Source organism: Calonectris borealis, chromosome 12 (genome assembly GCF_964195595.1).
Source record: "Calonectris borealis chromosome 12, bCalBor7.hap1.2, whole genome shotgun sequence".
Taxonomy (NCBI): Eukaryota; Metazoa; Chordata; class Aves; order Procellariiformes; family Procellariidae; genus Calonectris; species Calonectris borealis.
In genome coordinates this window covers 8,642,206-8,670,092 of record NC_134323.1, presented here as the reverse complement: position 1 = coordinate 8,670,092, position 27,887 = coordinate 8,642,206, and the positions used below count along the sequence as shown (strand labels likewise).

Below are 27,887 nucleotides of genomic sequence, written 5' to 3'. Positions count from 1 at the left end.
TGAGTTATTTCTCTTCTAGATTAATAGCCGATTTCCTAGTGTGGAGCCTTTTAAGAATACGTGCAAAATTATTGACATATATAGGAGAAATGAAAATGCACTGTGACCTCCTCTGTAGCAGAAATTAAATAAAGATTGGACAGTTTCATATCAAAATGAGGTATTGATAGGAGAATGCTTACTTGAAGGGCATAATAGCTCACAGTAGATTGCGAACCTTTATTCAAGGCATTTGTTGAAACTTTTTAATAGTACGTTTTTATTGGAGTACTTAATTTTTTTTCAGGAGAAGGTTAAAATAATGGAATTTTAAGTTTGGGTTTTTTTTTTTCTCATGTAAAAAACTCCATGTAGAAATCACTAGGTTTCAAATATATTTAATTGGGTTTTTTTACAATTTCTTCTTGAGATATCGCATTGAGAGACACCTTTGATATCCCTTGTCCCTTTCAGGATTATAGGTGTGTGATTACCTTGAGATAGAAGCTGTCTGCTTTTCTTCAAAGCTAAACAATTTTTGCTGGTAACCATTGAGTTTCTAGTTAAAGCTCTAGAATAATTCCATAGTTGTGGATTGAGGGCTTTTTATGTGACTTATGTGTTATGGAGTCTGTTGTCTGCATATATTCTTTTAACACATCTCTGTGAAAAAATAAAGGATTGGTTTTATATACTACAGTATTACAATTAGCTGTAGCAAGAACGATGCTTGAGTCATTAGTTTTAAAATTAATATAATTTTGCAGAATGTCCTTTTGATCTGTAAATCATTGATCTAAAAGATTATAGTAGCAGAACTGACTACATAAAATACATTTGCATGCCTCCTCCACAAAAGCTGCAGCAAGTACTCAAGTGATTCTGTATTTTTATTATCGTTTACTTTCAGCTGACAAATTAGTAAGTCCTAAAGATATTGACCCTATTGGACGTTATGTACCTCCACAAGATCAGCGGAATGTTAGCATGAGATTTTCAAATCAGGTAAGCATAAGCTTAGCATTAAAATATTTTTACTGAAAAATTGTCATCTACATATTATATACGGTCTTCTAATATTACAATTAAAGTGCTAGGAAAATACTAAATGTATGTACGTTTTCTTAGTTGATGGAGGATTGCTTTTAAAAGGAAGATTACAACATCTGCAGTTTTGGGGAAGTGGTGCACGTTTGCTTTCAAATTAAGTGGTGCAATCAAAATGATACATAAAATTTAAGTTTAAATAGCTGCTAATAGATAGGTATGTTTCTTTGAATTTTAAGATATGTCAGGAAGGCAAGAATGAGCTTGCATTTTTTTATTCCTTCAAATTAATTACCATTTCAATGTATTAATATTTTTTTGTATGTATTAATATTATTTAGAGCTCCTAAGAGCTACGAGGATGAGGTTCTTTTTTGGTGTGCATGGTATACACGTGCTCTCCTGTATTTGGCTTAAATGCACAGCAGGAATGAGTGCCCAGGGATGGGGAATGCTTGAAACATTGTAATTCAAATCTGCAGTAGATAGGATAACAAAACAGAAACATGGCCTATATGTAGGGTTTTCTTTTATTAAAGAGGTAAGAACTGTATGTATGGAAATGTAGCTAAGAGATGTTTTTCAGCCTTTTTATTTCTTGGTATAAGGAATATATATTTGGAAAGTTCCTTGTTCAGCATTGTGAATTTGTTATTGAAGCATAAAATATGAAGCATTTATCTTAAGATTTATTCCAAGATCAGAAGTGAACAATGTTTTTCTTGTTCTGACCAAATGTTGCTTAAAACCTCCGTTTCCTACTATTTCCTGTTACCAAGGTAATCGAAGTGCCTGGGTGTTGACTCATTCATAATGAGACTTTCTTTATTCACAGTGCAGCACTTCTGCCATGTTAATATGAGATAATGAAAGCTCAGTGACTTCATTTGTTCCCAGTTTCTTTGTTTTTTCTTACATCATGGCATTATGAATGCCACAGAAATTGTGAGCTGCCGATATCGCCTGCCCTTTTAGGAGTGCCATTAGAAGAAGCCTATATCGAGTCAATGTTGCACGCAGCCCATCGATTTTTTTTTTTTCCCCCCTTTGATTCTTTAAACCAATAACTTTTAATATGCCACAGATGAACACTTTGACAAAGATGATGGTTTGTTCTAAAGACACTGTGTGACTCATCAGGAAGTATTTTAGTAGAAAAGCATTTTTACTATTTTTTGGGGTATGCGTTATCCGATAGGGAATTTCCAGATCTTCAGCGAGAAATAGCCTCTGCCCTGAGAGCTTCCCAAAAGAGATAATAAATAATGTAATAATAATTTATTTTCTCATAACTTACTCCTTGGTGGTCACTTTGTGGGTCAATAAAGAACTTACTTAGTAAAATGCAGTTATCCGGTAAAATTCAGCAATATAATAGGAACTCTAAAAGCTCAACAGTGTTGAAAGAATTGAAAATAACTTACACAGCTACATTTTGATATTTTGCTGTATCTGCAAATGATGCAAAAGAAAAAGCTTTGTCACTGTTAAAAGGGAGATCAGACTAGATGGTTTGTCATTCTCAAGGACTTATACAATCCTTGTGCTCAGTGCTCAACAGTTGTCTATGCTGGAGTTATTTGAAAGAGCAGTTGTGCTCTTCTCAGACAACTTGGTGGAGCTGATGCTTGTTAATGTTTCCCTGTAAAGGCTGTCTTTAGCTGCTTAAATTTGCTAAAACTTTGACAGAAATTTTCCATATTTGGGATCAGTAATGTTTTTGTTGTTGTCAGGATAAGAGAAAGAGAAGCCCTTCCCAGGGTGATCCTTGAGTGTGTTCTGATGAACAAGACTGATGTATTTGAAAGCTAGAAATCAAGAGAGGATAAGATTACTTTTTTTTCTTAAACCTAAAAATCTCTATAGAAATCTGACTTAGATCAGTATGTTCAGCAATTCCTGTAGTTGTGCATATTCTTTTGTATGCCAGAGATGTATTGTCTGCTGTTCAATGGCATATAGGTGGAATGGTAAGTAAATGAAGAAAGAAAGAAGCTCTGGGATTGCCTAGGTCTGCTTATAACCTCTGTTCTTCCCAGTGGTGGTGGTACTTTGCTATAGATGACTGTGCATGCTTTTCTTTGATATGTAAATGATAAAACTGTCCAAGATACTGCCTGTGCTTCTCCATGTGGGTTAAAGAAAGAGAGGCACTTCTGCATTAGTGGGAATTCTAGGCGACTGTGGCATCAGGCCTTTGTCATTGTAGCCCTGAGCAGCAGTGTAGAAATTGTGACCAGAACGGTTAGTGTCCCCGCAATGCTAACCGGGCGGTTGTGGAATTTCATCGGGATTGTTTGTACTGAAACAGGTGCTGCTGTATTTTGTGTAGTTTTACTGTTACATTAGTATCAGGGCAGAATGTTTGTTGATACAGAGGTTAGTTCAAATTGGTCATCATTAAGAGAAGGTTAAAGAATGAAAGGCAGATGCATAGGTGTATCAACGTGAGCGAGGTGTGCTTCATCAGCAAAGGTCTTGCAGTTAAAGTCAGCAAACTTGAAGTTCCAGCTGAGAGTCTTGACCTTGACTTTTTTTAAATCCACATTTTAAATTTGCTTAAACAGTCTGTCAGAATATTTGATTATGCCATTTTATCTAATTGACTTAACTTATGCAAAATCAGTATTTAGTATTTGCTTTAAAGTGCTAGGAACATGACTAAAAATAAAATACAAAATGAGAACACAACACATCTTAATTATGTCTTCGGAAATCAAAAGTAGTTTCTTCTCTTTAACAATGTCTTCTCTTTTCCATATAGCTAAACAACTATTTAATTAAATTGAACAGAAAAGTATTTCCACTTTTATTAAATTTCATTCCTGTAAGGAATAAACAAGGACATGTAAAAATTTCAGATGCCTGTGTATATAAATTTTGTTGAGGTACAGTGTTTTGGAAGGTGATGTACCAAAATGAAAGCTTTTTAAAATTTTTATTTGAAGCCTTGTGCTGAGGAAATATTTCTTAGAGAAATGCCTTTTCCATGTAGGCATATTCTCATATTTTGATTGCATTGACTATAATCTCTATAAACACTTACCATTGAAAAACGTGATTAATTTAGTTTATTTGTGACTTTGGTGCCACTACAAAAATATGTCTGATGCCCACATAATTATGTAGATTTAATCAAGCAATGGAAAGTATTTAAAATATTCCAACCTTAGTTTTATAGTTTTGAAGCACCAGTGAAGAATATTCTAGAATTGTTAAAGGAAAATAAGGTAATATAGACCTACAGAGGCAAAATTGCTATGAAAACTATATCTATAACTGTATATAACTATATAATTACAGCTGTGAATGCATCACTCAACCTAGAAAATCTGATAAAAGAGAACAGTCTCATTTGTTGTAGAAAACTGTGGAATCAAATGAGCAGTATAGTAAAAATTTAATGGCTGCTAATAGTAAAATACTAATTTCGTCTGTTTATAGTTAAAAGGAAATGTTTTCTCTCCTAAGTTAATGCCCCAAAACACTTATTTTTCACTTTCAGGAAGAGGTTTCCAAATGTTCCCTCTTGGGGAAACGCCAGTGTGGCGCTGGAGCCGGATTCTCTTGGCTAGTTTTAGTCTGCGTTCCAAAACACAATGAGGCCTAACAGCAATCAGAGAGGTTCTCCTCTCCACTGGTGATTTGCTGTGTAATGCTAAATGGTCAGTAGTGTTTCAGGTTAAATCCCATTCATGAGTTAAAAAGAAAACAGAATCATCCATGCTCCGTTTACTTTATTGAAAGAAGATAATGCAGAGAATTTTGTTTCAGTGGGGATAACTCTTTAGAACTGGATTCCTTAGAAGAGCTTATTATTTTATCCCTTTTTACTGTCTCCATATCCAGAAGAGATTATATTATAACACAGTTCCAGTTGTTGCGTTCTGTTTTGGGAGAATTTAGTGTATAAGAGGGCCTGTATAGTCACAATAGCATTTGAGAAATGAGGTGGGGTGGGGATTTTCTGGTTTTGTTTTGTATTTTACTGGAGCATATGAAAGCTGATTTATTGCTGTCTTATATTTAACATTTCATATTTAACAAAAAAATACGAAAATTTTGTAAGTAATTGTCAAAGTAAGACTATTTTATCTTCTGGGTTAACTTGAAATATATGTATAGGGTTGCAATTAATTAATTAAATTCTGTGACTGCATGTGATGACTGTATTCTTTTAATGTTTTAAAAAGCTTTGTAGACTTAGTAATCATTTGTGAGGACTTCATTTAAGTTACTGGAAATTAAGGTTAATGCCTATTGATGATATTGGGAAGAGAAGAGTCAAAATGATAGACTGATTATTTTTTTATTTTCAGGGAAGTAGATAACGTGTAAAGAAGGAACTAAACTTACTAAGTGAGGTAGACTCAGCTACCTGAATTATATTTAGGGTTAGAGTATGTCTAATTTTGATGGTTTAGAGAGATGTACCATATTGGACAGTTTGTTTTGTGATGGTTATGATATTCTTGCTTTCGTTTCTCTTAATACAATTGTCTACCACAGTTACCACAATTCTAAAATTGTTTAATGTTATTTTAGGATTTAAGGCACATGTGTGTCCATATTGTATTTCATTTAAAAAGTCTGGTGTGTTAGTAGCATTTGACCATAAACCATTCAGCAGTATTTAGATGCTTCCAGACGCAGATGTGTTTTGTAACAATTCAGTTGTAGTTTTGTAGCAGCAAGGTGGATTATTTGGGTTAAGTACAATTTCTGCTGTTGCATGCTATTTCTGTTTTCCTTATACACTCCATATGCTTGGAAAGCCCAGTAGGTACCATTTTAATCGGTGTTCTTGAATATTGTGCCCACTTTCTCACATGTTCAAAATGAATGGATTTTTTTTCAGAGTTCTGAGATTTCCTGGGAATGTGTGCAGAAAGGCATACAGTGACAGCATCTGTCCAGTGAGAGTGCCACGAAAGACTAACACTGAGCTGCTTTCTCTGCTCGTGCCAGGAATGGAGTCAGGGATTTTTCCCTTTATCCTGCCTTCAACGGTTTATAACCTTGTTAAAAACTATGATTTTTTTAAAATTTTTTTTTTTGAGAGGAAGAACAACTTATCTGTCTTTTATCTTGGTCTTCCGAAAACACTGGGGTATATTTATCATTTGCACAGCATGCAGAATATAGTTGAAACAGATCCTTCTGCCCCCTACCCAACGTGAAATTGCGAGGCAGAAGGGTGAACCTGGGGGGGGGGGGTCTGTTGCTGTGTCTTGGGGAGACGGTGATTGATGTTGTGTGAACAACACCTCAGCTTGCGTTATTAGACAAATGTGAAATCGAACACATTAAAATGGAACTTTTAGCAACAACAGGATTTATTTAGTGGAATATTTAGGAGTTTAATGCTTTTCCACATCTTTTTTTTTTTTTTAAATGTGTAGCAAATGCTATATATCATGATCATTATTGAAAAGAGTGACATACTTTTTCATGAGTATTGTATCTGTGTCATGATGAGTGGTTTAGAGGCCGCTTAAAGAATCACCGTCAAAAGTATTAGCAGAAAGTGATTTAAATAGAGATTTATAAAGGTGCAACCTAACAGAATTCGATGGCAAGGTTCACTCTACTACTTACTACACAGATGAAACATATAAAGAAAAATCATCTAAGGGTTTGTATCTTAGGGACTATATGTGTTTAGCAGCAGTCTAGGGTTCATTCACAGTTTAGCAACACTTAATCATCAACTAATCATTAACAAACTTTAGTAGCACTTAATCATTAACTAATTTAATATTTACGAAATAAGTGTTACAGAGTCTACTATAATCATGACTTAATTACAGATTATGCTTATTATTAGTCCAACATACATACAGACAGAAAAAAAAAAAAAATATGTACAAAAGGTATACCTGTTAAAAATTCCCCTCGAGCTCAGTGAAGAAATATTCACGTAAAATGTCTCAGCATTTCTCAGCAGGGGAAGGTTGAGCTTCGAGGAGTGAAGGGGTTCAGCCCAGGTCCCGTCACCAGCTTTCGGCGATAGTCCTCCAAATACCGCAGACTTGAGAGGTCGCGAGCTCTGAGAGGCATCCCGCTCAGCGGGAGATGCTGGGCACAGACCCCTGCGGTCCAGGAGAGCTCAAAGGGTCTCACTTAGGATCGCCGTTTATACGTTTGCAAGATGATTGGCTTTAGCCATCTGTAAATTTCCATCCTGGCCACAGTCCCAGGTGGTAGTTACTAAAAATTCTCAAGGTTTCAGTGGTGTTCTAGTTGAGCTACGACTCGGATAAGATGACGCCTGGGCCCGGCAGTAGGGGTACGTTCCCAGCCTCAGCTATGCAGAGTTTCTGATACGGTCAGGAGTGCTCAACCGCCAGACTCGGTACTCCAAGGCGGAGGTTTCACGGAAATTTTTGAGATCAACAAGCGGCCCAGGAGAAGGGGGGTGTGTGAATGCACCACCACAATCTGTTATTTTGATCTGTGTTTTTCTAGACCACCACTTGTGATCCTCCAGGCCTTGACATATTAAATGACAATGAAAGTAACTTTCTGTTTAATGTTACAGTAATCCTGTACTTGTACAGCAATTACAGTTCTGTTTTTCCACAAGACTTTTTCAAAGTCTAGCTATTTTTCACACAGATTTTGTGTTGTGCCAGTTGTGCTGCAGATGCATTTGCTTAGTTATGGCCCATGTCAGAACCACCACTTACTGGCTGCTGTAAATGAGACATGTCATTGGGTACGTCTGCGTATGAGAGGCATTAGTACTGGTGTCGGAGAAGGACGTACCTCAATGGAGATGCAGAATACACAGGTTTATGTACAGCTTACAGTCTATGGTTACACAGTCCCACTCAGTTTGTCATTAATACAGTAATAATTAAGTTCAGCCTTAACTTAAAGACCACAAGTTAGACCACAGGCTGTCTATAAATCAATACAGTCTTGGCGGGGGCTCTCTCGTTTTCTGGGGGTCTTTGCCTTTTTTTTTTTTTAATAAACATAATGCACTGATTGCGGTAGAGAGTTGGTTTGAGTTTTCTTACTGTTTGTATAAATGCAATTGATAGCATGATCAACTTACTCTGAGGAGGAAAATCTTTTAATGTCACTTGAACTTCTGACTTCTTAATCTGGTCTCTTTGTGCACGTACTTTGATCACAAACTTACTTCATGTGGCAAAAACTCCAAAATTTTTAGCGGAAAGGTAGTGCTGATAGACTTCTGGGAAAATGTTATCAAGAATTTCTTCTGTAAATCTGTAAGATCTAAATTGATACCAAGGCTCACAGATGCCTGAACAAGCAAGTAGTCACTCAACTTTTTGTTCTTAAATCAATATGTCTATCCATCTATCTTCACAGAAAATGCTGTATTTTTATATAATCCATTGATAGAAGATGTATTTAACTTTTGTCATTTATGTTCTGGTAGTTTCTGGATAAAAGTTAAACAAAAAGCATTTTAGGAATGAAAATGCATGCTGCTCTTAGTTTTTTTGATTTTACAGTCATTGAATGCCAGAGAAGAAATGAACAAGGAATAACTCAGACATCTCATTTTTTACCTAGTAATGCATGCTGCCAGTGAAAAGAAAGGTGAATTGTCATTTCAAGACCCAGGGAGTTGAGTCAATGATTTCACCCAACATGTTGAATTCATTCTTATTTGCATAGTTTCCTGATGTGAAATACTAGTATTTATTTCAAACAAGAAGTATCTGTGTTATAAACAATGCAAGGAAATGCTGTTATCTCCTGTAAAATGCAATATGTCTTTCATACAACTGTAAAGAGTAGCTGTCTGATCAAAATATTTCAGAGTAAAGGGTTGAAATCATCAGTTCATTATTTTAAAGTGAGTATTATCGGTTGCCCAAATAGCTGAGTTATTTCACTTTTTACAAAAATGTGTATCAAAACATTATGTCATATCAGGCATAAAGGAAATACATCGATTGTATAAATTCTAAATTTTTGTATAAAGCAAAATGTTTTTCCTAACCAAACCAAACAGTGGAAATGATTACCAGAAACCTATTTATTATTAATTCTCCAAAATGCATCTTGCAAAGTATTATTGATAGGATAGTCTTCCCATAGTTTTGAGATTTACAAGTTTTAGTCCTGTGATGTTCTTTCAGTTTGTTCACACAGTAAGAAAAAGCAATGCAGACAGTGATGTCTCTCATACTCGTGAATTGTTTAAATAGTCATTGTCGCTCTTCATGCTATATCTAACAAAATATTTGGTTAGCAATGCTAATAAATATTTTTTCATTATTTTCTAGGGCCCTTTAGAAAATGATTTGGTAGTACATGTGGCCCTGATAGCAGAAAGTCAGCGGTATGTATTTACTTTTATTAAGAATGTATACATTAAGGAAGTGTTGAACAATAGACATCTTAAATTTGCTAAAGGTATTCAAGGAAGTGTAGAATATAATACTGCTACTTGTGTATCTGCTGCAAGATAATTGTTAAAAATAAGACTGTTCTGTGATCTGTCATTAAATTTGTCATTATTTCATTCATTCAGGCTACAAGTTTTCCTGAACACATATGGAATCCAAACTCAGACCCCCCAGCAGGTGGAACCAATTCAGATATGGGCTCAAAAAGAACTTGTGAAAGTAAGGAATTCTGCATTTAAAATTATTTATCTATCTACACATTTCTTTTATAACAATATGAATTTATATCAAGCTATTAGACTTGTATCTCTTTAAGCTTGTTATCTACCTTTTTGTGTTATTCTAATTCAGTTGCAAGATATGCTGACGCTGGTCAGTTATACATGCCTAGTTAGAGCTTTCAGTGAAACACTGAAGCCCAGATGTTCCATATTATCTGATTAGGCTTATTACCCAAGCCACTTTCAAAGAATAATGAATGAATAATGAAAATTTAACACTACTAATAGCACAGCAGACTAAGTGAAACTTGATGGAGAAACAAGCAAATGAGCAATAGTCCAAGAAAGGGATCAGGGCAGTAGGCCTAAACCATCATATAATTTCATAGCATAGCCCCTATCATAGGCATTATACAGTATTCTGTAACTGGTTTTTGAGAAGTCCCTTGAGTTGACTATATCCAGGAGGTTTGGTGTTTAAATCCTTTTTGGTTTACCCCTTTAACTCAGCACATTTAAAAATCTATGGTCAAAAATTACTGGTCTGAAGGATGTCTTCAGAATCCCCTTCATCCTCTGTGAAGGCTTCAGGTTTTCCTTTTCCTATAAAGGCAAGCAGTCTCCTAACAGAGTACCACATCCTTTCACTTAAAAGGCTGGCCCTTTTAGCCCTTATCTGTACTGAGCCTCACTGTTGATGCCAGCTTAGATGCATCTGTTCAAGAAGCTGTCAACACCACAGGAAGCCAGCAGTCAAAGATGAATGGCATCTACAGGCCATAGAGGTCCATTTCAGCATTCTCTTAGCACTACCATGGCCTCTTTTTTGTTCAGTCATTCTTAGTACTTTATATATAGCACTTTGGCTGCATTGAATATGTGCTCCAAGCTATCCACTGCTGCTTTCCTGGAAATACATTTAAATATAAGAGACTATGACAAATGCTGCTCTGAATGATAAATGCATTGATAAGCAATTGTAGGTGAACTTGTCAAAAGTCCTAATAAAAATCTATATGATTTCTGGGTGCCTATTTACCTCTATCTCTGATACACCTGGACCCTTCCTCTGAAAAAACCTTGAAAATAGTCCCACTGTATATAAACAACCCTTAACAAGCTGCAGGAAACTGTCAAACAAATAAGCTGATCCTGAATCACGGATGTGCACTTGATACATTTTATACTTCACCACCTGAAGTTTGATTGTTGATCAGGTATATAAAACTTTTGTCTAACTTTGAATTATACAAATCTCTCAAACAAGAGTGATGGATTCTGAATGTCTGGGGGAAGTATAATGAACGTATTTAGTTTATCAATCCTGAAGTTCCGGCTGTGGAACAAATCACTATGTGAGTCTTTCCCTCTGAAATCACGGTCACATGGTTGGTGCCATTATCTGTATCAGAAGCCTGTAGGACACAGAAAAAAGTAAATCCAAAAATAGAGAACATAGCAACATATTTCAGGCTTCATGAGTTTGTGAGGATAACTGATTGCTTCAATTACATAGTTGATTTCTCTTTGCTCTAAAGATACCTGTTGTTATCAAAAGAATTAAATTTGGTCTTTGAACTGTACATTTACCAAATCTAGTGTTCTCCCACTTTATTGATTGTTGTTACATAGATGTATGTTTAAAAAAAAAACAGGGAAAAAACCCAATAGAAATAATGCCCACATCTTATGAATCTTGTTTTCTAATTAAAGCAGAATGCACACAACTTTCTATCTGAGACCCAGTAGGAGCGTAAGAAAGGCTTATATCTAGGTTCCCTCAGTTTTCATGATTCTTTCTCACAGGCTTACTTTCATTTGGGAGTCAATGACAAATTGGGATTATCTGGAAGACCGGACAGGCCTATAGGATGCCTTGGAACATCAAAGGTTGTTGCAAGAAATTTTTATAGTATTGTTATTGATGCATGTTTCGGATAAACACTGAATTAGTCTCTGAATGATTTTAAACAGAATTGAAATGTAATTTTATTTTATGCATATATCTTATTTTAAAGTCCTTGTAATGTATCTTGCTATTATGAATGTGCATGCTCTGTCTTACTATTAAACTGTCATATGTTTCCTAGACATCCAATTACAGTAATACTTGACCAAAACAGGCTGAGTGGTGAACTGCTTGAACTGCAATAGGATTTAGATTTGCACACCTAATAAAAAAACAGAGTACCTAAAATTAGATATGTAGGCTTTATCTTAAATAGTTTTTTTAATTCAAGTGTTCTATGTTGATTATTACTTTGGTAAGTTTCAAAATACCTTTTTTCCTTTTCAGCTACTTCAGTGTTTCAGATATTTTCAAGAAAAGATTAATGGAAGCTTTCTCTCTCAACAGATTTATCGAATACTAGGAAAGACTGTAGTTTGCTACTCAATCATTTTTGATCTAAGTGATTTCTACATGTCTCAGGATGTTATGATGTTGATTGATGACATTAAGGTATTTATCTGTAACTTTTCCTTTGAGAAACTGACAAAAATAGAGTCTGTAGAAGACTAAACTGGGGAGTTTGATAAAATAGAAGACTGAAAGGGGCACACTGTATAGTGTATTCTTCTAATATAAAAATAAACTTGCCGTTTATGCTGGAAAGTGTATTAAGGTGAATATCCTATCAGCCCAGTATGAGTTCTAGTGAGTATCTCTGATAAAAAAACTCACTCAAAAGTGATTGGGAATGCTGTAGTGCAGCAAGCAAATTATCATTTGTTTCTTTGGGAAAACAAATGCTCTTGGCTGAAAAGAGGAACAAAACTGGTCTGTTTTAGGGAAATATGAAAGCCTCACCTGGAGGAAATATTACTCGACTTTGCACAAATATTAAAAATTGCCTTCCTTCCCTAACTTTAAGGCAGGCAGCAGTGCAAAGCTTACCTGTCAAGTCCCCTGTGCTTGAGCAGCTACTTGCAGTGCATAGAAGGTGGCCCTGGTAATTCCATGCTAAGGGCTATGATTCAAGCCCTGGCTTCCCATGCATGCTTACTAGGTCATTATATGTAGCTCAGTACACCGCACTCTGTCTAGTGGTTTAGTCTGTAATCAATGTATATCCTAGGAGTATTTTCAGAGAAGTTGTGAAATAGCAGTGCTTGAAAGCAGCTTATATTCGTTGAAGAAATCTGTTAGTGGTTTATTAGCTAAGTTTTTTTTTTTAATCTGTTGGGTTTTTCAATGCTGTTATTTTAAGATAGCTCTTCTAATACCTTGTACTATGCATTCTGGTACGTTGTGCTTGTGTGGGGTTTTTTTTTGTGACTAATGTATTATTTCTTACCTAGAATGCACTGCAGTTCATTAAGCAGAATTGGAAAATGCATGGTCGTCCACTGTTTGTTGTACTTATCCGTGAAGACAATATAAGGTAGAGAGACATAAAAGCATCATTTGCAGTGTGGTATTTACCTAATTGCAAGATTAATGGAGTTCTGTTTCAAATTTCAGAGGGAGCAGATTCAATCCAATATTAGATATGTTGGCAGCCTTTAGAAAGGGAATTGTTGGAGGAGTGAAAGTTCATGTTGACAGAGTACAGGTATGATGTTTTTCCTGAATGCTGTGTTCTTACCTCCTAGTATTGGTACATGTATTCTTACTACTTTTGTTTTTACCTACAGACCTGATTTACCACTGAAGATAGTTAAGATGTGGTTAAGTGATCTGATCCCTGCCTCTGCCAAGCGGTAGTCATACTCCCTGTTCTCTGTCAGTCAGGCATGCACCGGAGCCAACACAGGCAGGAGTGACAGAGGAGGGGAGGATTGCTGTTAGCCTGGCTCAGGCTGTCTTCTGGTGCCAGATTAAGGCTGCAGTTACTTGAATTATTAATGACAGGTCCAGCACAGGCGATTTCTGCCCTCCCAAGTTTGTCGTTGGTCATTGCCCCTGCTTCAGTTCTGCTGATGAATTTGTGACTAACCACGCTGTAACCCAAAACTATAGAATGATCAGGTGTGAAAGCAAAGCAAAACCAGATTTGGTTAATAAGAGTTAATATCGCAGGGGTGAAAAGCTGGTAATTTTTGTAGATCAACAGAGTGGGTCGAATCATGTGCAGAAATCACTTCCAATGGATCTGCCATGGAGAGAATCATTCGTGTAACAAGGCCCTAACACAACTTCATTAAATACAGTTACATACTTGCTCAATCCCCCTGTAGACTGAATGAAACCTATTAAAAAGCCCCATAAAAATGCCTTATACTTTTTCCAGAGAGAAATTCTTACCGCATCCATAAATACAATGTGCTAACTTCCCCTATGTCAGTACAACATGTTTAATTATGTTGCAGCATATTAGTTATTATAAGATTTAATTCCTGTTATGGCAGTAAGCTAGGGATATAAAAACAGGTTTGGGTTAAATAGAGATTGTCTTGCATTTCTTATTTATTCTTAACATCCCTTTCTCTTTTGCAGCTTTCCAAAGCCTTTACATCTTTCTTTTACCGTTTTTATAAACGAATGGTAGATATTGGTGATCAGTGCATTTACTGGTGGAATATGGTGTGCTTTCTCCACCAGTTTAACTATAATCTGTCAATACTGCACAGTTGTCACATTTTGGAAACAGCCTTGTTTCATTATGGGGGAGGATTTGGGACAAGAACAAGGGACATGTCTAATTCGTGGTGTTTTCTTAAATAATTCATCTATTCCAACAATCTTCGTGAATTGTATTCAGCTGCTTCATTTAGATGCATATGTGTAAACGTGCCTAGAGATAGAATGTATATCTCTAATTGGGTGAATGCTCTTTTCTTGTAAAATATACAAAATGTAATTTCATTTAAAGATGTCTATGCTTAGAAGACTTGTAGCTTTTTTCCGGTTTTCATCTTTACTGTCTGTTTCCATTGTCGTCACGTGTTCAAGCAGATATGCAAGTCAAAGAATGAATGCCACTAGCAAGAAAAGCAAAGCATATTTTTTTTACATTCAATCATCCCACAGTGCAACAGATCAATATTTTACTGCAACTTGTGTACAATGAAAATGGAATTTAAAAGTTCACAATACATTTTCAATTTTATCTAGCTAATGAGAACCATCAAAAAGCAGTCTTAAAAAGCAGTCTTAAAAGTGCTGTAGTACAGTATGTTTCCTCTGGAAGTATATAAATAGGAAATTCATATAAATTTGGAGTGAATGAATTGTAATGACTACATCAGATAAATGCAACATTGAATTTCAGGTACTTAATATTCTGCGACAGAAGTATTTGTAAGCTGCATTTGATGTGCAGACTTAGGGCAGGCATGCTTGGATTGAAGAGTACGCATTCCTACAGAGTAGGAAATGCTATTACATTGCGTTTTCCCGTAACATCACTGAGACTGACAGGAAAACTACCCATCCTTCAGCAATCCCTGAAGCACTAAGCATTATGATCCAGAACACGGGTATCGTGCAGGACTCTGAGGAATGCAAATCCTTCTCTGGGGTGTTTTCATCAGACCTGTTTTGGGGAGGGAGGCTGGTCATTGCTTGACTAAGCTGTACATTGCAGGGGAAAGAACAGCAGAACGCCAGCAAAAAAGAGACAGCAGCCCTGAGAGACTTCCACTGTCTTAAGCTAGATCTTAAGAAAGAGGAAAAATACTCTGAAAGTGTAAAGATATTTGGAACTGTAGATAAAGAAACTACTTTCTCAATGGAAACCACCGGCAACATATTGAGATCAAAAGACAACTATATAGTTATTTCTGCATCTTTTTTAATTTTTTCAATTTTTCATTTCAGACATTAATATCTGGAGCAGTTGTTGATCAACTTGACTTCCTAAGAATCACTGAAACAGAAGAGTAAGGCTATGTGTAAATAATAATGGTGATGTATTTGATAATTAAAATATTTTCTGAACTATGAAGAAATGAAATATTATTTTTCAGGGCTCCTGTATTTAAGAGTTTGGAGGAGTTGGATCTTCCAAAACATTCAAAAGTCAAGAGACAATCTAGTACTCCAAATGCTTCTGAACTTGAGCAGCAACCAGATGTAAATATTAATGACTGGAAAAACAAGTCAACGTATGAGGTCCTGCAGAAACTTAATGTAAGAAAACTTGATAGAAATACAGTGTAACTTCATTCTCATGAAATGAGAAATTCTGGTATTCTTTTTAACAGCAGCCTACTTAGATCAACATGATTAGCGTCATGGTTCAATGTTAATAATATAGTTAGTAACATAAAATGTCTGATGTTCCTCTTCATACTTGGGGAATCTTCTCTTGACAGTCCTTTATCTTTAATGTCACAGAACTTTCTGGCCCTTCATGCTGTAACTGCTGGCTTCCATTTCTCCCAGCTACCCAAATCTTCTTCTGGTAATAAATGACCATCTAAAAGGGGATCCATTCGTCATGTCTTATGAATAGATATTTTATTGCTAGACTAGAATTCAAAAGACTTCAACAGTTGGTATTCACTCTGATAGACTGGTAACTTCTTAATGATACCAAGGGAAAGTTCCAATTTGGTGTTTTTCTGTATCTAGAAGAAAACTACCAGTGACTGTTTCTAGATCCAGTGTTCAACAGGAACACAAAAAGTATCCTGTTTGGTTTCCTACGTCATTACAAGTGTTTCTGCTGTAAATGACAGGACCCAAGAACAGAAAATCAGGAAACATTTCTGAGGCCAAATTATTACAACTTAATTTGAACCATGGAGAGGCGTCTGCAAGCAGCAGTGACAAGGATACAATATACATAGGGTCTGAAATAGTTGTGAAGTCCCCTTAAAAATGAAATTTGTAGACTTTGGTTTTAATTAAAAAATAAGGCCCTTTGGTTTCACTTCAAATTTTTAATAGCTCTTTCGGTTTTGTTTCACTGAAAATCTGAAGGCTGTTTGTGGTTATGTTGTTGCTATTTTCTTTAAGGACTGCAATTGCCTAGCAAGTCAAGCATTACTCTTGAGTATATTGCTCAAAAGGGAAGGACCCAATTTTATCACCAAGGAAGGTAGGAGCTTCTTTCATTTTACTATTCTGAGTATCTCAGGAAGCAGCTGTATGTTTAGTTGTAATGAACATGAATAATGGCCATGCATGCAAGCAGTTGTGTAGCTATTTTCTTTGCCATTTAAAGCAATTTCTGCATTAAATGGGACATGCAAATTCATAGTGGTGGGGAATGAGCTGCTAAATATATGAACTCTTTTAGATTGTTTGTAGGCAGGTGCTGTATCTGGTTGTAATTTTGAACACATAGATATAAAAAATAGGGGATTTGACCTTGTATAGAAAACTGAAACTAGAGACAAGTTTGTGTGTCTGTAACATTTAGTCTGAAATATGTGAAGCTTTATACTGAATTTTTATTTTACCTTTATGTAATTAGACTAATTCAATATATGTGTGAATCGTACTCTAATTTTGTGTTATGGCTTTATATTACAGCACAGGATTTAAATTCATGTTTCATGTAAAATAATTCAAAGAGGCTACTAAGGCCTGTGGCTTTTGTGCTGCAAGGTTTGGTGTTGTGTTTTTTTTTTTTTTTTGTAAAGACTGCTTATTTGCTGCCTTTGTATATATGAATACTCCTCAGAAGAAGAGGAATGTTAAGATCAAATAATATTCTCTTAGTTATTCATCAAGCAGTATAACTTACCACCTCATGTTATCGAGCCCTGCTTCATTATTTTGATATAGGACAGCTGGTTCTTGTGATGAAGAGTTGTCATTTTGACATAAATATACATTATATCCATGTTGCTATATTAAAAATGTAATGGAAAACAATGTAAAGTGGAATAAAGTTCATTGGCTGGTATACAATGCATTGTTGAAATACAATGTGAATCCAAAGTCATAGTTGGAATGTGAGCTTTAGGCATGTGTAGCCTCTGAAGCAGGCTTTTTTGCCACTTTTACCTGTACTCTTGTCAGGCTTTGAGAGCCTCAGTAGCTTTCTTTAGTCCTTTGTAGGTTGTGTCCTTCTTTGCTCTTGAAACAACTTGAGGCAGACTTCCTAACCTCTGTGAGCAACCAGCATAGCCACTTTTGACCATTAGATCATGATAAGGAACTTAAAAACCCTCTTGAAACCATTTAAGTCAAAGAAGTACTGTTGTGCCTCTGACTGTTCAGTGCTAACTTGTATAGACCTTTTTGTGCCATCCCATATGAAATAGTAGATGATGATAACCTTTTTAATATGCACCTTGCATTAAACCGTCTGAGTCACTGACTAAAAGTTCCTGTCCTCCTACAACTGGAGATTACTGAGACTGACATTAAATAATCACACAATCAATAAAACATAAATCTAAAAATAAAAGCTGAAGAACCTTGGGTGTTCCAGCTGACAGGCACAGGCTATGATTTTGTGAGTCAACTTCTGCTACTGTTGTTGTTATAGATGAACTTACTGTTCACCAATAAGTGCCTGGCATGAAAAACGCTGGCATTCCATCTGAGAATTTAAAATCTAGAAGCTAAATGAAGTCTAAGTAATGGAATGTTTGTCACCATTTTTACCTTTAACATAATGGTCCCCACTTGACCCCTGCACAGTTGAAGAGAGGTCAGTATAGCAAGTTGATGCACTGTGATCAACTATGGGCTGACAAAAGAATGGTATCTGTTGTTCTGATTAAAGTAATTCTCTGAATCCTGGACTAGCTACTTTGACTTAGAAGCAATGCTCTTCCCATTTCCTGCCCTCTCTTTTTTAGGTCATGCCTGTACAGCACGATGCTAGTTTAACACATAAAACTTCACAAAATGTTCTCTTTGGTTTTGGCACACAGAAAATCGGCTTGGAGAGGGAGAGTAGTAAATCAGTAATATATCTTATATATCTGTCCAATATCCCCTGTTGTACTTTGCAACAGTGATAATTAGCTTCACTAGAGTTGTGCTGTAATGCACCTAATTACCAAAGCTAGCTCACACAGTCACTTGGGTATCTTTGTGGGCACCTTATTGTGGTTGTTCAGGGCAGAGCCACAAAGCAGTGAAAGATCCTCTCTTTCACACTCTCCCAACTTCCTGTAAAACGAAAGTCTCATGTCTCAGGTGATTAACGAGGTGATCTAATGTCCACATACATCTCGTGTCTTGGATATCAGCTATTACAGACTTTGTCCAAACCTACCATCACTTCAGTGAACTACACTGTCAAGCAGACTTCCCTGTTGCTTCCTGTAGGTTTTAGCTCAACAAAGAAGCAAGACAGTGGAGAGAGTATCTACATCCTGTATCCAAAACATAATCTGCAGTTTGAGGATGTAGGTTATCATGGGGATGTACCTTTATAGGCCAAATCTGTATGTAGATTAATTTTCCCCAATATATTGCAACAATAGGTGATACCATAAGTCTCTTTATAGCATGCGCAGCAAATTTAGCTGAAATCTGGTTTGGCTTCTTGCATAACAACATACAACTGGATGATAGGGGACATGATTGCATCTAAATTTTAGATGTTGAGCACAATAGGTAAGTGCTTTACTAAAACTGATTCAGAATTAACTGGTCTCATAAAATTTACTTTATTACTATTAAATGAAAACCTGTGCAAATTTTTTGTTTGTGTTTTGTTTGTGGTTTTGTTTTGTTGGTTTTTTTTTTTTTTTTTAAATGCATTTAGGTACTGTTGCTGAGCATATTGAAAGAATCTATAGACGAGCTGGCAGCAAAAAGCTCTGGTTTGTATACATATATCATGTTCCTTTTGTTTTACACCAATTTTTTTTTTCCTAATGTGTTTATAGAGAGTAAAGCCGGATCCTTACACACTTAAAGGGGGAAAGAAAAAGGACAGCTTTACTGACAAAATTGTATTGGTTCATTGCAGCTGAAGATCTGGTCTATAGTACTTTAAAAAAAATTAAGTAGTATTTTCTTACTGTTATCTTTTAAATTATAAAAGAGTAATAAGCTGGTTTTGCTATGAGTGCTATTGCTGATGTACAGTTCTCGTTAAATTCAAATAATGAGAAAAGAATACTAATATTCTTATTTCTTACAGGGAATGATAAAATATTATCAATAGCTTTCTGTAGCAAGGCTGGTGATCAAATATAAATCAGTTAAGCTGATATACTTACACAGTTCATTTATTGCCCCGAAATAATTTGCTTTGAGCCTGACTTTGTCACAATAACTTTAAAAGGTTTCAGCAAGTACGTTGGTATTTACATGTTGTTTATTAATTTCTTTGCCCTGAAGCTCAGTAGAAATTTCATTTCTTTTTATCAAAGAAATGAGTTGAGCCTGTCCTGAATTCTGTTCTCTCACTTGGTAACTATTCCTAGCAGATGAGTCTGTGAATATAAAAACTGTTTTTCATTTTTCATTTCAGTCTGTTCATACAGTTAAATGGGCCTTTGCCAATAATAAGGTAGAACCAAAATACCTGGGTGGTATTTTTTGTAAAGAATAAAAATAAAAAGTTTTTTTAGAAACAAAATATGTAAACTGTTTTTCATTTCTCTTCCATGATTGCCATGTGACATACATATAGGTTGGTGTTGCGCTACAGTGCTGCATTTGCACAGAAATTTTCTTCTTCTATAGCCCCACATATTACTACTTTACTGGTACATGGGAAACAGGTAAAGTGCCCAGAGATCTGAAATGGAGCTCCATGATTTTTTTTTCTTTTTTTTTTTGCTTATTTGCATTTTGACAGTATCAGCTAATGCATTTTTGAAATGCTTTGCTCTTGAAAGAAGTGTGTAGCCGTTTTCACAGGGATCGACATCAGCTGTTTGAATTTTTTACTAACACTATAGAATATTACAACTTGTTCGTAATCTCTGTGGATAAATGATTCTTAGTAGCCTAAAAGCCTGTGCTAGCAAAGCTCAAATATGGGTCTATTAGGTTTGTATTTTGTCAGGAAATTATTATTAAAAGTATCTATCTCTTTAACCATCAACTAGATATATGAAAAAATGTTTTTCTTAGAAGTTACAGTTAGTTTTTAACCTAGCAGTTTACACAAGTCTATTCTTCTCATGCCACACATGTGAAATATTACCTCAGCATGGAAAACAAAACAAAGCCTTGGTGTTACATGTTGTACTTTGTCTTGCAAAATCTTTCTAACTCTTCCTTAAATAGACTAAAAAATTACCAAGCTTATCTTGCAAAATGATGAAAATGTCACAAAAGAGAAGCTGGCATCTCTTACCTGTCTGTTTTCAAGATGATGCTGAGAAAAGAATGGAGCTGGTAGTTTAATGAGTTCTAACTAAATTTATTTTTTCATCCATTAACCTATACCTAGACTAAAAAATGAAAATCCATAGAAGATTACATAAAATCTGATCCGAATTTTGCTTTATAAATAATGTATGTATTTACTGAATTAGTTTTGAGATCTCTGCTGTGGCAGACTTCAAACTTGTATATGAATTCATTAAACTAGCTTTTGATATGTAGTGGGATTGCTCTGTTTTCTGCCCTCAGGTCTGTTGTGCGCTTCGCAGCAAGTCTTTTAGGTAAACTAGTGGACAGCCTTGCACCATCTATTACTAATGTTTTAGTTCAGGGCAAGCAGGTAAGTCTTTACTCCTTAGAAATGTATTAAGGAATGATAACAGAGAAACTAAATAAATGGGCTTTTTAATTTTGAAGGCTTCTGATGCCTCTCTTAAAAGTACCCAAGAGCTTAAAAAATCCTTATTGAAAAAGAAAAATCCAGAGAAAAAAAGATATATTGAGTATTTGCATATACTATGGGCTAATAAATTTACTTTTATTTAATGACAGAACAATACTGAAAAGACAGTTCAGTGTCTAGGTAAGAAGGCAAGAGGCATGATTTATGTAGCTCCTTAGATTTTATATATATGCCCTCTTATTTAATAAAATTAGATGGAGTCAAGTAATAAAGCTTCTTTTTAAGACTTAATGAACATGTAGCCACTCTCTCTCTAATTGAGCCTAAGACAACAGATGGGTGGCAGTTAAGCAAAAAGTCTTTCAGGATTTTAGTTTTCCAAACAAAGCTTAATCATCAGTGTTTCTTCCTTTTCTAAGGAGAAAATTTTTTTTTTCCCCCTCTCAGCACAGTAATTTTAATTAAGTTCATGAAGAGCTGTTTCCAAATAATAGTAATTCAGTATTATGTATTTTTGTATTAAAATATGTGTATGTGTACACTTACCTATATGCAATGCTATTATGACAGATTTGTCTTTGTCTTACTCCAAACTGAGGTCTTGGGTATGTGCTTCTGGCACTACATAGCAATAGAGGAAGCTGCATGTGCATGCAGCATAATTTGTACCTGTTCTCAACTTTTTAACCTAACTTGCCTTCATTGATCCCTTTATAATAATGATCTTTATTATAGGAGGAAAATCAGTGTTGCTGTGTTTTTCTGATAGTAGATTAAAAGCAAATCAGAATTTTAACAAAAATCCAGTACCAGCAATATATTTTCTTAAAATGAAGGCTATAACTTTTAGGATGCTATTAGAAATAAGAAAACAAAACTATGAATTTAATTCTGAATTTTATGTGAGCTCCACAGCTGAAATGTCAGAAATGAAAGACTATTTAAACCTAGTGTACAGTCATGATTATACAGCCAGTTTTGAAACCAAACCACTGGTCTTGTACTTTTATTTTCATTTGGAAAAATATATTCTGTATATACTGTGGTCTTTAGTGAATTTTGTTATTTTAATAGCATCCAACTAACAGTATTAACCATCATCAGTCATTGACATAAAATTATTTTTGTATTGTGAAATTTTAACTAAACAGAGTTCATGAAGCTTCATTTCTGAATTGCTGTTATTCCTCTCCATATCTTCTGAATTGTGTTCCATATATCGTAGGTGACACTTGGAGCTTTTGGCCAAGAAGAAGAAGTTATTTCTAATCCCTTATCCCCAGGAGTGATTAAGAACATAATCTATGAAAAATGTCATTTACAAGATGAAAGAGAAGCCGTAGTTCAGCAGGAACTTGTCATACATATTGGCTGGATCATCTCAAATTCACCTGAACTTTTCAGTGGCATGCTTAAGATACGGATTGGGTCAGTAAAGTATCTATTGTTGTTCTTACTGCTAGTATTGCAGGGGAACATACATACTTCAACAGAGATTGTTGCTACATTGCAAAAATGGTTTATATTAAGATGACGCAGCAAAACTTGTGTACTTCAATTTTACATTTCTAGGAAGCCTGCTTTAAATTAGCTTGTCAAAAACAGGTACACAACTAATCTCAAATTTGCCAGTCAACAGCGTAAAGTGGAGGAGGGGCAGTCCTTGTAATAGCCCGTTTGAAGCTTTTCTACAGCTAATACAGTGAACTATAGGATTTTTCAAAGCTTGATCCCTATCATGTTAGGGCTTTAAAACCAAAAACAGTGTAGTGGGGTTAGATGCATTCTGTACAGCAAATGAGCAGTGGCAAGTGTGCTGCCTCTGGGTCACCCTGTCCTGCTGGCAGCCAACAGGCAGAATGTTCTGCGTATAGCTCTGGCACAGACACAGTGAGTCTCTGTTAGCAATGCAGTGAGTTGAAGGGGTTCTGTTTTAGATTGCAACTGGCCTCAGATCCATACCTGAAATAATAAAGTATGCACTCGAGTGTATTAGTGGTGCTCCTGAGACAGTTTCTTATCTGGCAGCAGACACACAGCACACTCAGTGCCACCCAGAGTTTCTCAGTTGCAGGGGGGACACAAAGTCTACTCACAGTTTGCTCTCTCTGCATGGGCAGCAAGGCAATCTCTACAGAAATCTTTTTATCATGTACTAGGTACAGGTGTGCTGCGCATGCTTAAGGCTGGTAACTAGCACGAATTTCATTACTGGTAAACATGTGATGTGGACATAGAGTCCTAGAAGCATAATGGATCACACCAAACCAAATGCTGGTTCTTCCTTTACAGTGCCCCATAGGTAATGTAGATGCATACAGGGTGTGCTGCTGCCTGCCCATGAGGCAGGTTAGAGGGACATGGCCAGAGGCTAGGTATGTACTGTACTAGCAGAGAGGGAAGAATTAATGGGTAGAGAGGACAGTAAGAGCTGTTACTATCAGAGACTTTCAGGACTTGAGGAAGGAGGAGGGAAAAGTGCAGTCTAGGATTAAGGCTCCTGGATGAGGCCTTTAAAAGGTCTTTGCTTGAGCAGTCACCTATGTCCTGTAGGTTTGGGGCAAATGGGTAAAGGGTAGAGACTGCATAAATGCAATAACCTAGGAAGGATGCAGCATGAATTTGATTCCCTTCTGAAACCACACAATTCTTCTCCAAGTATGCTTCTCGTTTGCATTCTCTAGTTTCTAGTAAGTGCTGAGCTCATAATATAGCCTGTCTAAAACAGTCTTAAAAGTCTGGCAACCATAAGCAACAAATCCCTTTGAAACAGTGTTTCACAGTACTTAAAACTATTTCTTTTCAGAGTTTCAGCACAATAGTCTGCTTAAAAAGATCGCTTGTTCTTTTAGAGAGTTGTCTGTAATGGGGACTTCAGGTAATAAAAGCCTTCTGCAGTTCAAATGTATTTACCATGACAGCTTTTCCTAAAATATTTTGAGGCACCAAGGTATACTTCTGATACTCAGTGAATCTGAATATCTGATATCTGGCATAACAAAGACACTGTTCAAGAGCAGTTCTCTACACAAAAATACTTAACTGCCGTGGTAAAGAAAAACCTGATTTGTCCTATAAGGTTGCTAAAAATGCCTCTTTGTTCTTCAAAAACCCCCAAAACACCCCCCCCCCCCAACTGAATAGTATCCTTATTACAGACACACACAACACTTCTTGACTGTTCATCAGCTACATAGTTGTCCAATTCTATAATAAATAGGTTAGGCTAAGCTATACATAGCTTAGGAACCACAGACCTGAATCAAGTTTAAAACATCATTTACCTACTGGATTGTTCTATTTAGTTTTTTGGTAAGGTGACCTACAAATAGTCTGTGCTGGAGTGTCATCATATTCCATGGTATCTGCATTTACTTTGCTATCCTCAGAAATTAATTATTTTTTCACGTTTAGGAAGAGACAGATGCATTCGAATAAGCACTTCTTTGAAGAGACCACGTGCTACTGACTGAGATTTACAGAATTCGTGAACATGCTTTAAAATTAGAACTTAAGCGTTCCATCTTCCATATTTTTTTCAGAGAAGATATAGTATTTCAGCACTGGAGGTAGATACCAGCAGTCTTTTTTCTAGCACACAAGATTCATGCTTCCACTATAGCAGTACATTCCAGTCATCATAAAACCAAAAACTTTTCAACACCTGTATTACATTTAACTGCAAGTACATCTATCCTTTTGCACTTAAATATCTTTTCTGTACCCTCTACAGATCCACGTTACTCCTCTTTCCTCCCCTTCCTCATACCCTTCTTCATAGCTAATCCTTTTTGCAATTTTTTTTTTTCCTTTCTCCCAAGGTTAATGCTAGAGATTCAATTTCCTTTATTTCGGTGTTATCACCCACTCCAGTGAGCAAAATTAACCTTCTCGCAGAAACACCATTCCAGTTTGATAATGATTTGATTTAGTGTCTTGTTATTGATTTGTTTTCAGGGTTTCATGTTGAAATAGATCAAGTTCCTGACAGCCCTATTACTGTAAAAACTTCCAACCAACTGACTTCTACCCACCTCTTATCAGTGAAGAGTTCGGTAGGAGGTCCACTCTTGACTTTGCTATGTTTTGTAGGCCACTGCAAAGAAAAAATACCAGTGAATGACTTCTACATGGATACATTTGAGTCATCAGTGAAAAAAGAACTGATTCCTAAGCCAGTTGTGTTTATTAATCTTAGTAACAAGAGAAGGACCTGCTAAAATAAACCAAAGTAGTGTGTTCTGGATAATGTAATATGTCCATGTTGCCTCATATTCTCTTGTATCTTGCACCTTCAATGAATGGTCCTAGAAACCTCAAATTTAAAGCAACATTGAATCAGTTGGCCTGACATCTCAGAATTGTGTGTAGTTACTAAAAATCCTTCAGAAAAGATTGTGACTTGACTTACATAAACAAAAAAATTGTGTACCTTGTAGGCTAAATAATTAAATGCCTGTGGAATGAGGCTATACTGATGACAGCTCTCCTAGGAATACTCTGCATTTTCTGATAAATAAAATAAGGCTCTTTGATGTAACTCAGACTTGATCAGGTGTTGAAGAAAAACTACTTAAGTTTCTTCTCCTGTTTGATAGTAATACCTACTTGAACTGAAGCAATGTAGATGGTAAGAGACTGAGCTCCACGCTGTTATCTTGCTTCATAATCATGAACATTATTTCATCTTTGATATTATATTGGAGGCTGTAACACTGTTTTTATATAATGTGCAGAGTAAAACTCAGCATTTTCCTTCAATAATTTGCAAAGTTCTGCCTCTCTGATACCTAAGGCTGAAAAAATCTTCACTGTTGCCATATTTTTATTTAATCAAATCTTTTCAAAAGGGAGTAGCAAAAGAAAGGTGTGATAGACTGCAAAAAGGAATTTCAAAGGCTAAAACTATAAATAAGCCCTAAAATCTTTTAAAATGTAATTTATGGTTTTTTTAAAACTCATGAGCAAAATGCATATACTGTCAGAGCATAATTTTGAGTAGGAATTTTAACATCAAAAGGCAGGTAAATGTCTTAATGAACATGGCACGTAGGGGAATATGTGGTCAAATATATCTTCCCTACGAAAAGCATGCTTCACAACTCATTTCTTAAAATCTATGCATTACCTTTTTCAGTTTGTAACATATTGCAAACAAACACAAAATCTCAGTAAATTCTACAATACAGTAAGAGTAGTAGAGTATTTGTTTGATATTTTATACATGTCCTGATAGCCAAATAGCAAGATCATGTGCAATTCTTATGAGCTATTTTATCAGACTAATTTTTCATCTTTGGAAACTTAGTATTTAATTAATAAATGTATTCCTCCCTTTACTTCAGATGGATTATCCATGCTATGAAGTATGAATTGAAAATCCGTGCTGGGGATATGCCAGCCAAGGACTTATACCAGATGTCCCCTAGTGAAGTGAAGCAGCTTCTGCTGGATATTCTTCAACCACAGCAGCAACCACAGCAGCAGGGGAGGTAATGAGATGTGTGGGTTTGTGGCACCTGTTTTCATTCATAATAGGCTGTTCAAGTAATTTTCATTTCTGAACTACTTTGTATACATCTGAAATCACCAGGCATCTGCAATCAGTAACATACTTATTTAAGGAAAGGTAGCAAAAAAGCACTTTTTCATTCTTTCATCTGTGTCCAGGTTCTACAATTGTTTCTTTTATATTGCATCTTCCCTTTTCAGCTTTATCTTTGTGGAAGTCTTACTTTGTAGTAGTAATCTCTATACTTTGGCAGTAATGTGAAGCATTACATTCTTTGATGTGGGGAAAGGAGCCAAAAATTACTCAATACCGTCTACTTAAGTAACTTGTAAGAACAGTTTGTCTGCTGTTCAGTTGCCCTCTTTCTTCTAGCTTATTATATGAATTAAGAACAGATGTTCTCTAGAATTCTCAGGAGATAGCGGTGCTGCCTGAAAATTGTAATCTTTTCTCCAAGCTGTAACTAGCTGCCAAAAAGAGCATTCATTGTGATACAAAGTGTGCAAGACAGAAGTTAAAATTACAATATTTCCACTTACATATATTGATAAGCGTAAAGTCAAGAGTCCTCCTGTAGGCTTTACTTATAGTTAAGTTAGATTGAACTTCTGCACATAATACTGCTGATAATTTCCGTAGTCCTTGACTGAATGGATGATGGCCTTTTCTCTCAACAAAGAGGAAATATACCACGTCATACTATTTATATTCCTGCTCAATTCAAAACACATTCTGGTTTTTTCCGCAATCTATAATGCCTGAGAAACAAGCTCCTTAAATTGATGTCTGCTCTTTGTTGTGTAATTTGTCCGATACAGAATCTCTCAGTCCAACTATGTACTTGGTATCTCCCACATGCTTTTCAGTGTCTTGGTTGTGGTTATTAATGCTTGCTGTTTAATTGCTGTCTCTGCTCATGTTGATGTTGACATTATTCCTCTAAAACCTTAGCAGAACAACCCTAGGTTTCTCTTTGCAGCATCTTCCATTATATATTATGCTATTTAGGAAACAATTTGGTCAATCACAGTAAGCAATTCAAGCACCATCCTTCATTAGAGATCTTACCTGATTGACTGTCACAGTGCCTTCTGCTTTTGATTCCTTTAGTGTATGATAGCTGGGTCAGCAAAGA

At 35.8% G+C, this 27,887-nt stretch overlaps 1 protein-coding gene across 6 annotated transcripts in view; it reads left to right on the top strand.

Moving 5' to 3' along the window:
* The window catches only part of PHKB (phosphorylase kinase regulatory subunit beta), an 81,555-nt gene that overhangs the window by 47,637 nt on the left and 6,031 nt on the right, over positions 1-27,887 (top strand). For 5 of the 6 annotated variants that reach the window (XM_075161235.1, XM_075161238.1, XM_075161234.1 and 2 more), the window contains 14 exons: positions 890-984; positions 9,297-9,352; positions 9,545-9,638; positions 11,447-11,530; positions 11,997-12,101; positions 12,941-13,023; positions 13,104-13,194; positions 15,402-15,463; positions 15,551-15,713; positions 16,545-16,626; positions 19,261-19,318; positions 21,087-21,177; positions 22,466-22,668; positions 26,586-26,732. In XM_075161235.1, the coding sequence (XP_075017336.1) occupies positions 890-984; positions 9,297-9,352; positions 9,545-9,638; positions 11,447-11,530; positions 11,997-12,101; positions 12,941-13,023; positions 13,104-13,194; positions 15,402-15,463; positions 15,551-15,713; positions 16,545-16,626; positions 19,261-19,318; positions 21,087-21,177; positions 22,466-22,668; positions 26,586-26,732 (1,414 nt within the window). Of the gene's footprint in view, positions 1-889; positions 985-9,296; positions 9,353-9,544; positions 9,639-11,446; positions 11,531-11,996; positions 12,102-12,940; positions 13,024-13,103; positions 13,195-15,401; positions 15,464-15,550; positions 15,714-16,544; positions 16,627-19,260; positions 19,319-20,136; positions 20,228-21,086; positions 21,178-22,465; positions 22,669-26,585; positions 26,733-27,887 lie in introns of all 6 variants that reach the window. The other variant, XM_075161240.1, reaches the window with a different exon arrangement.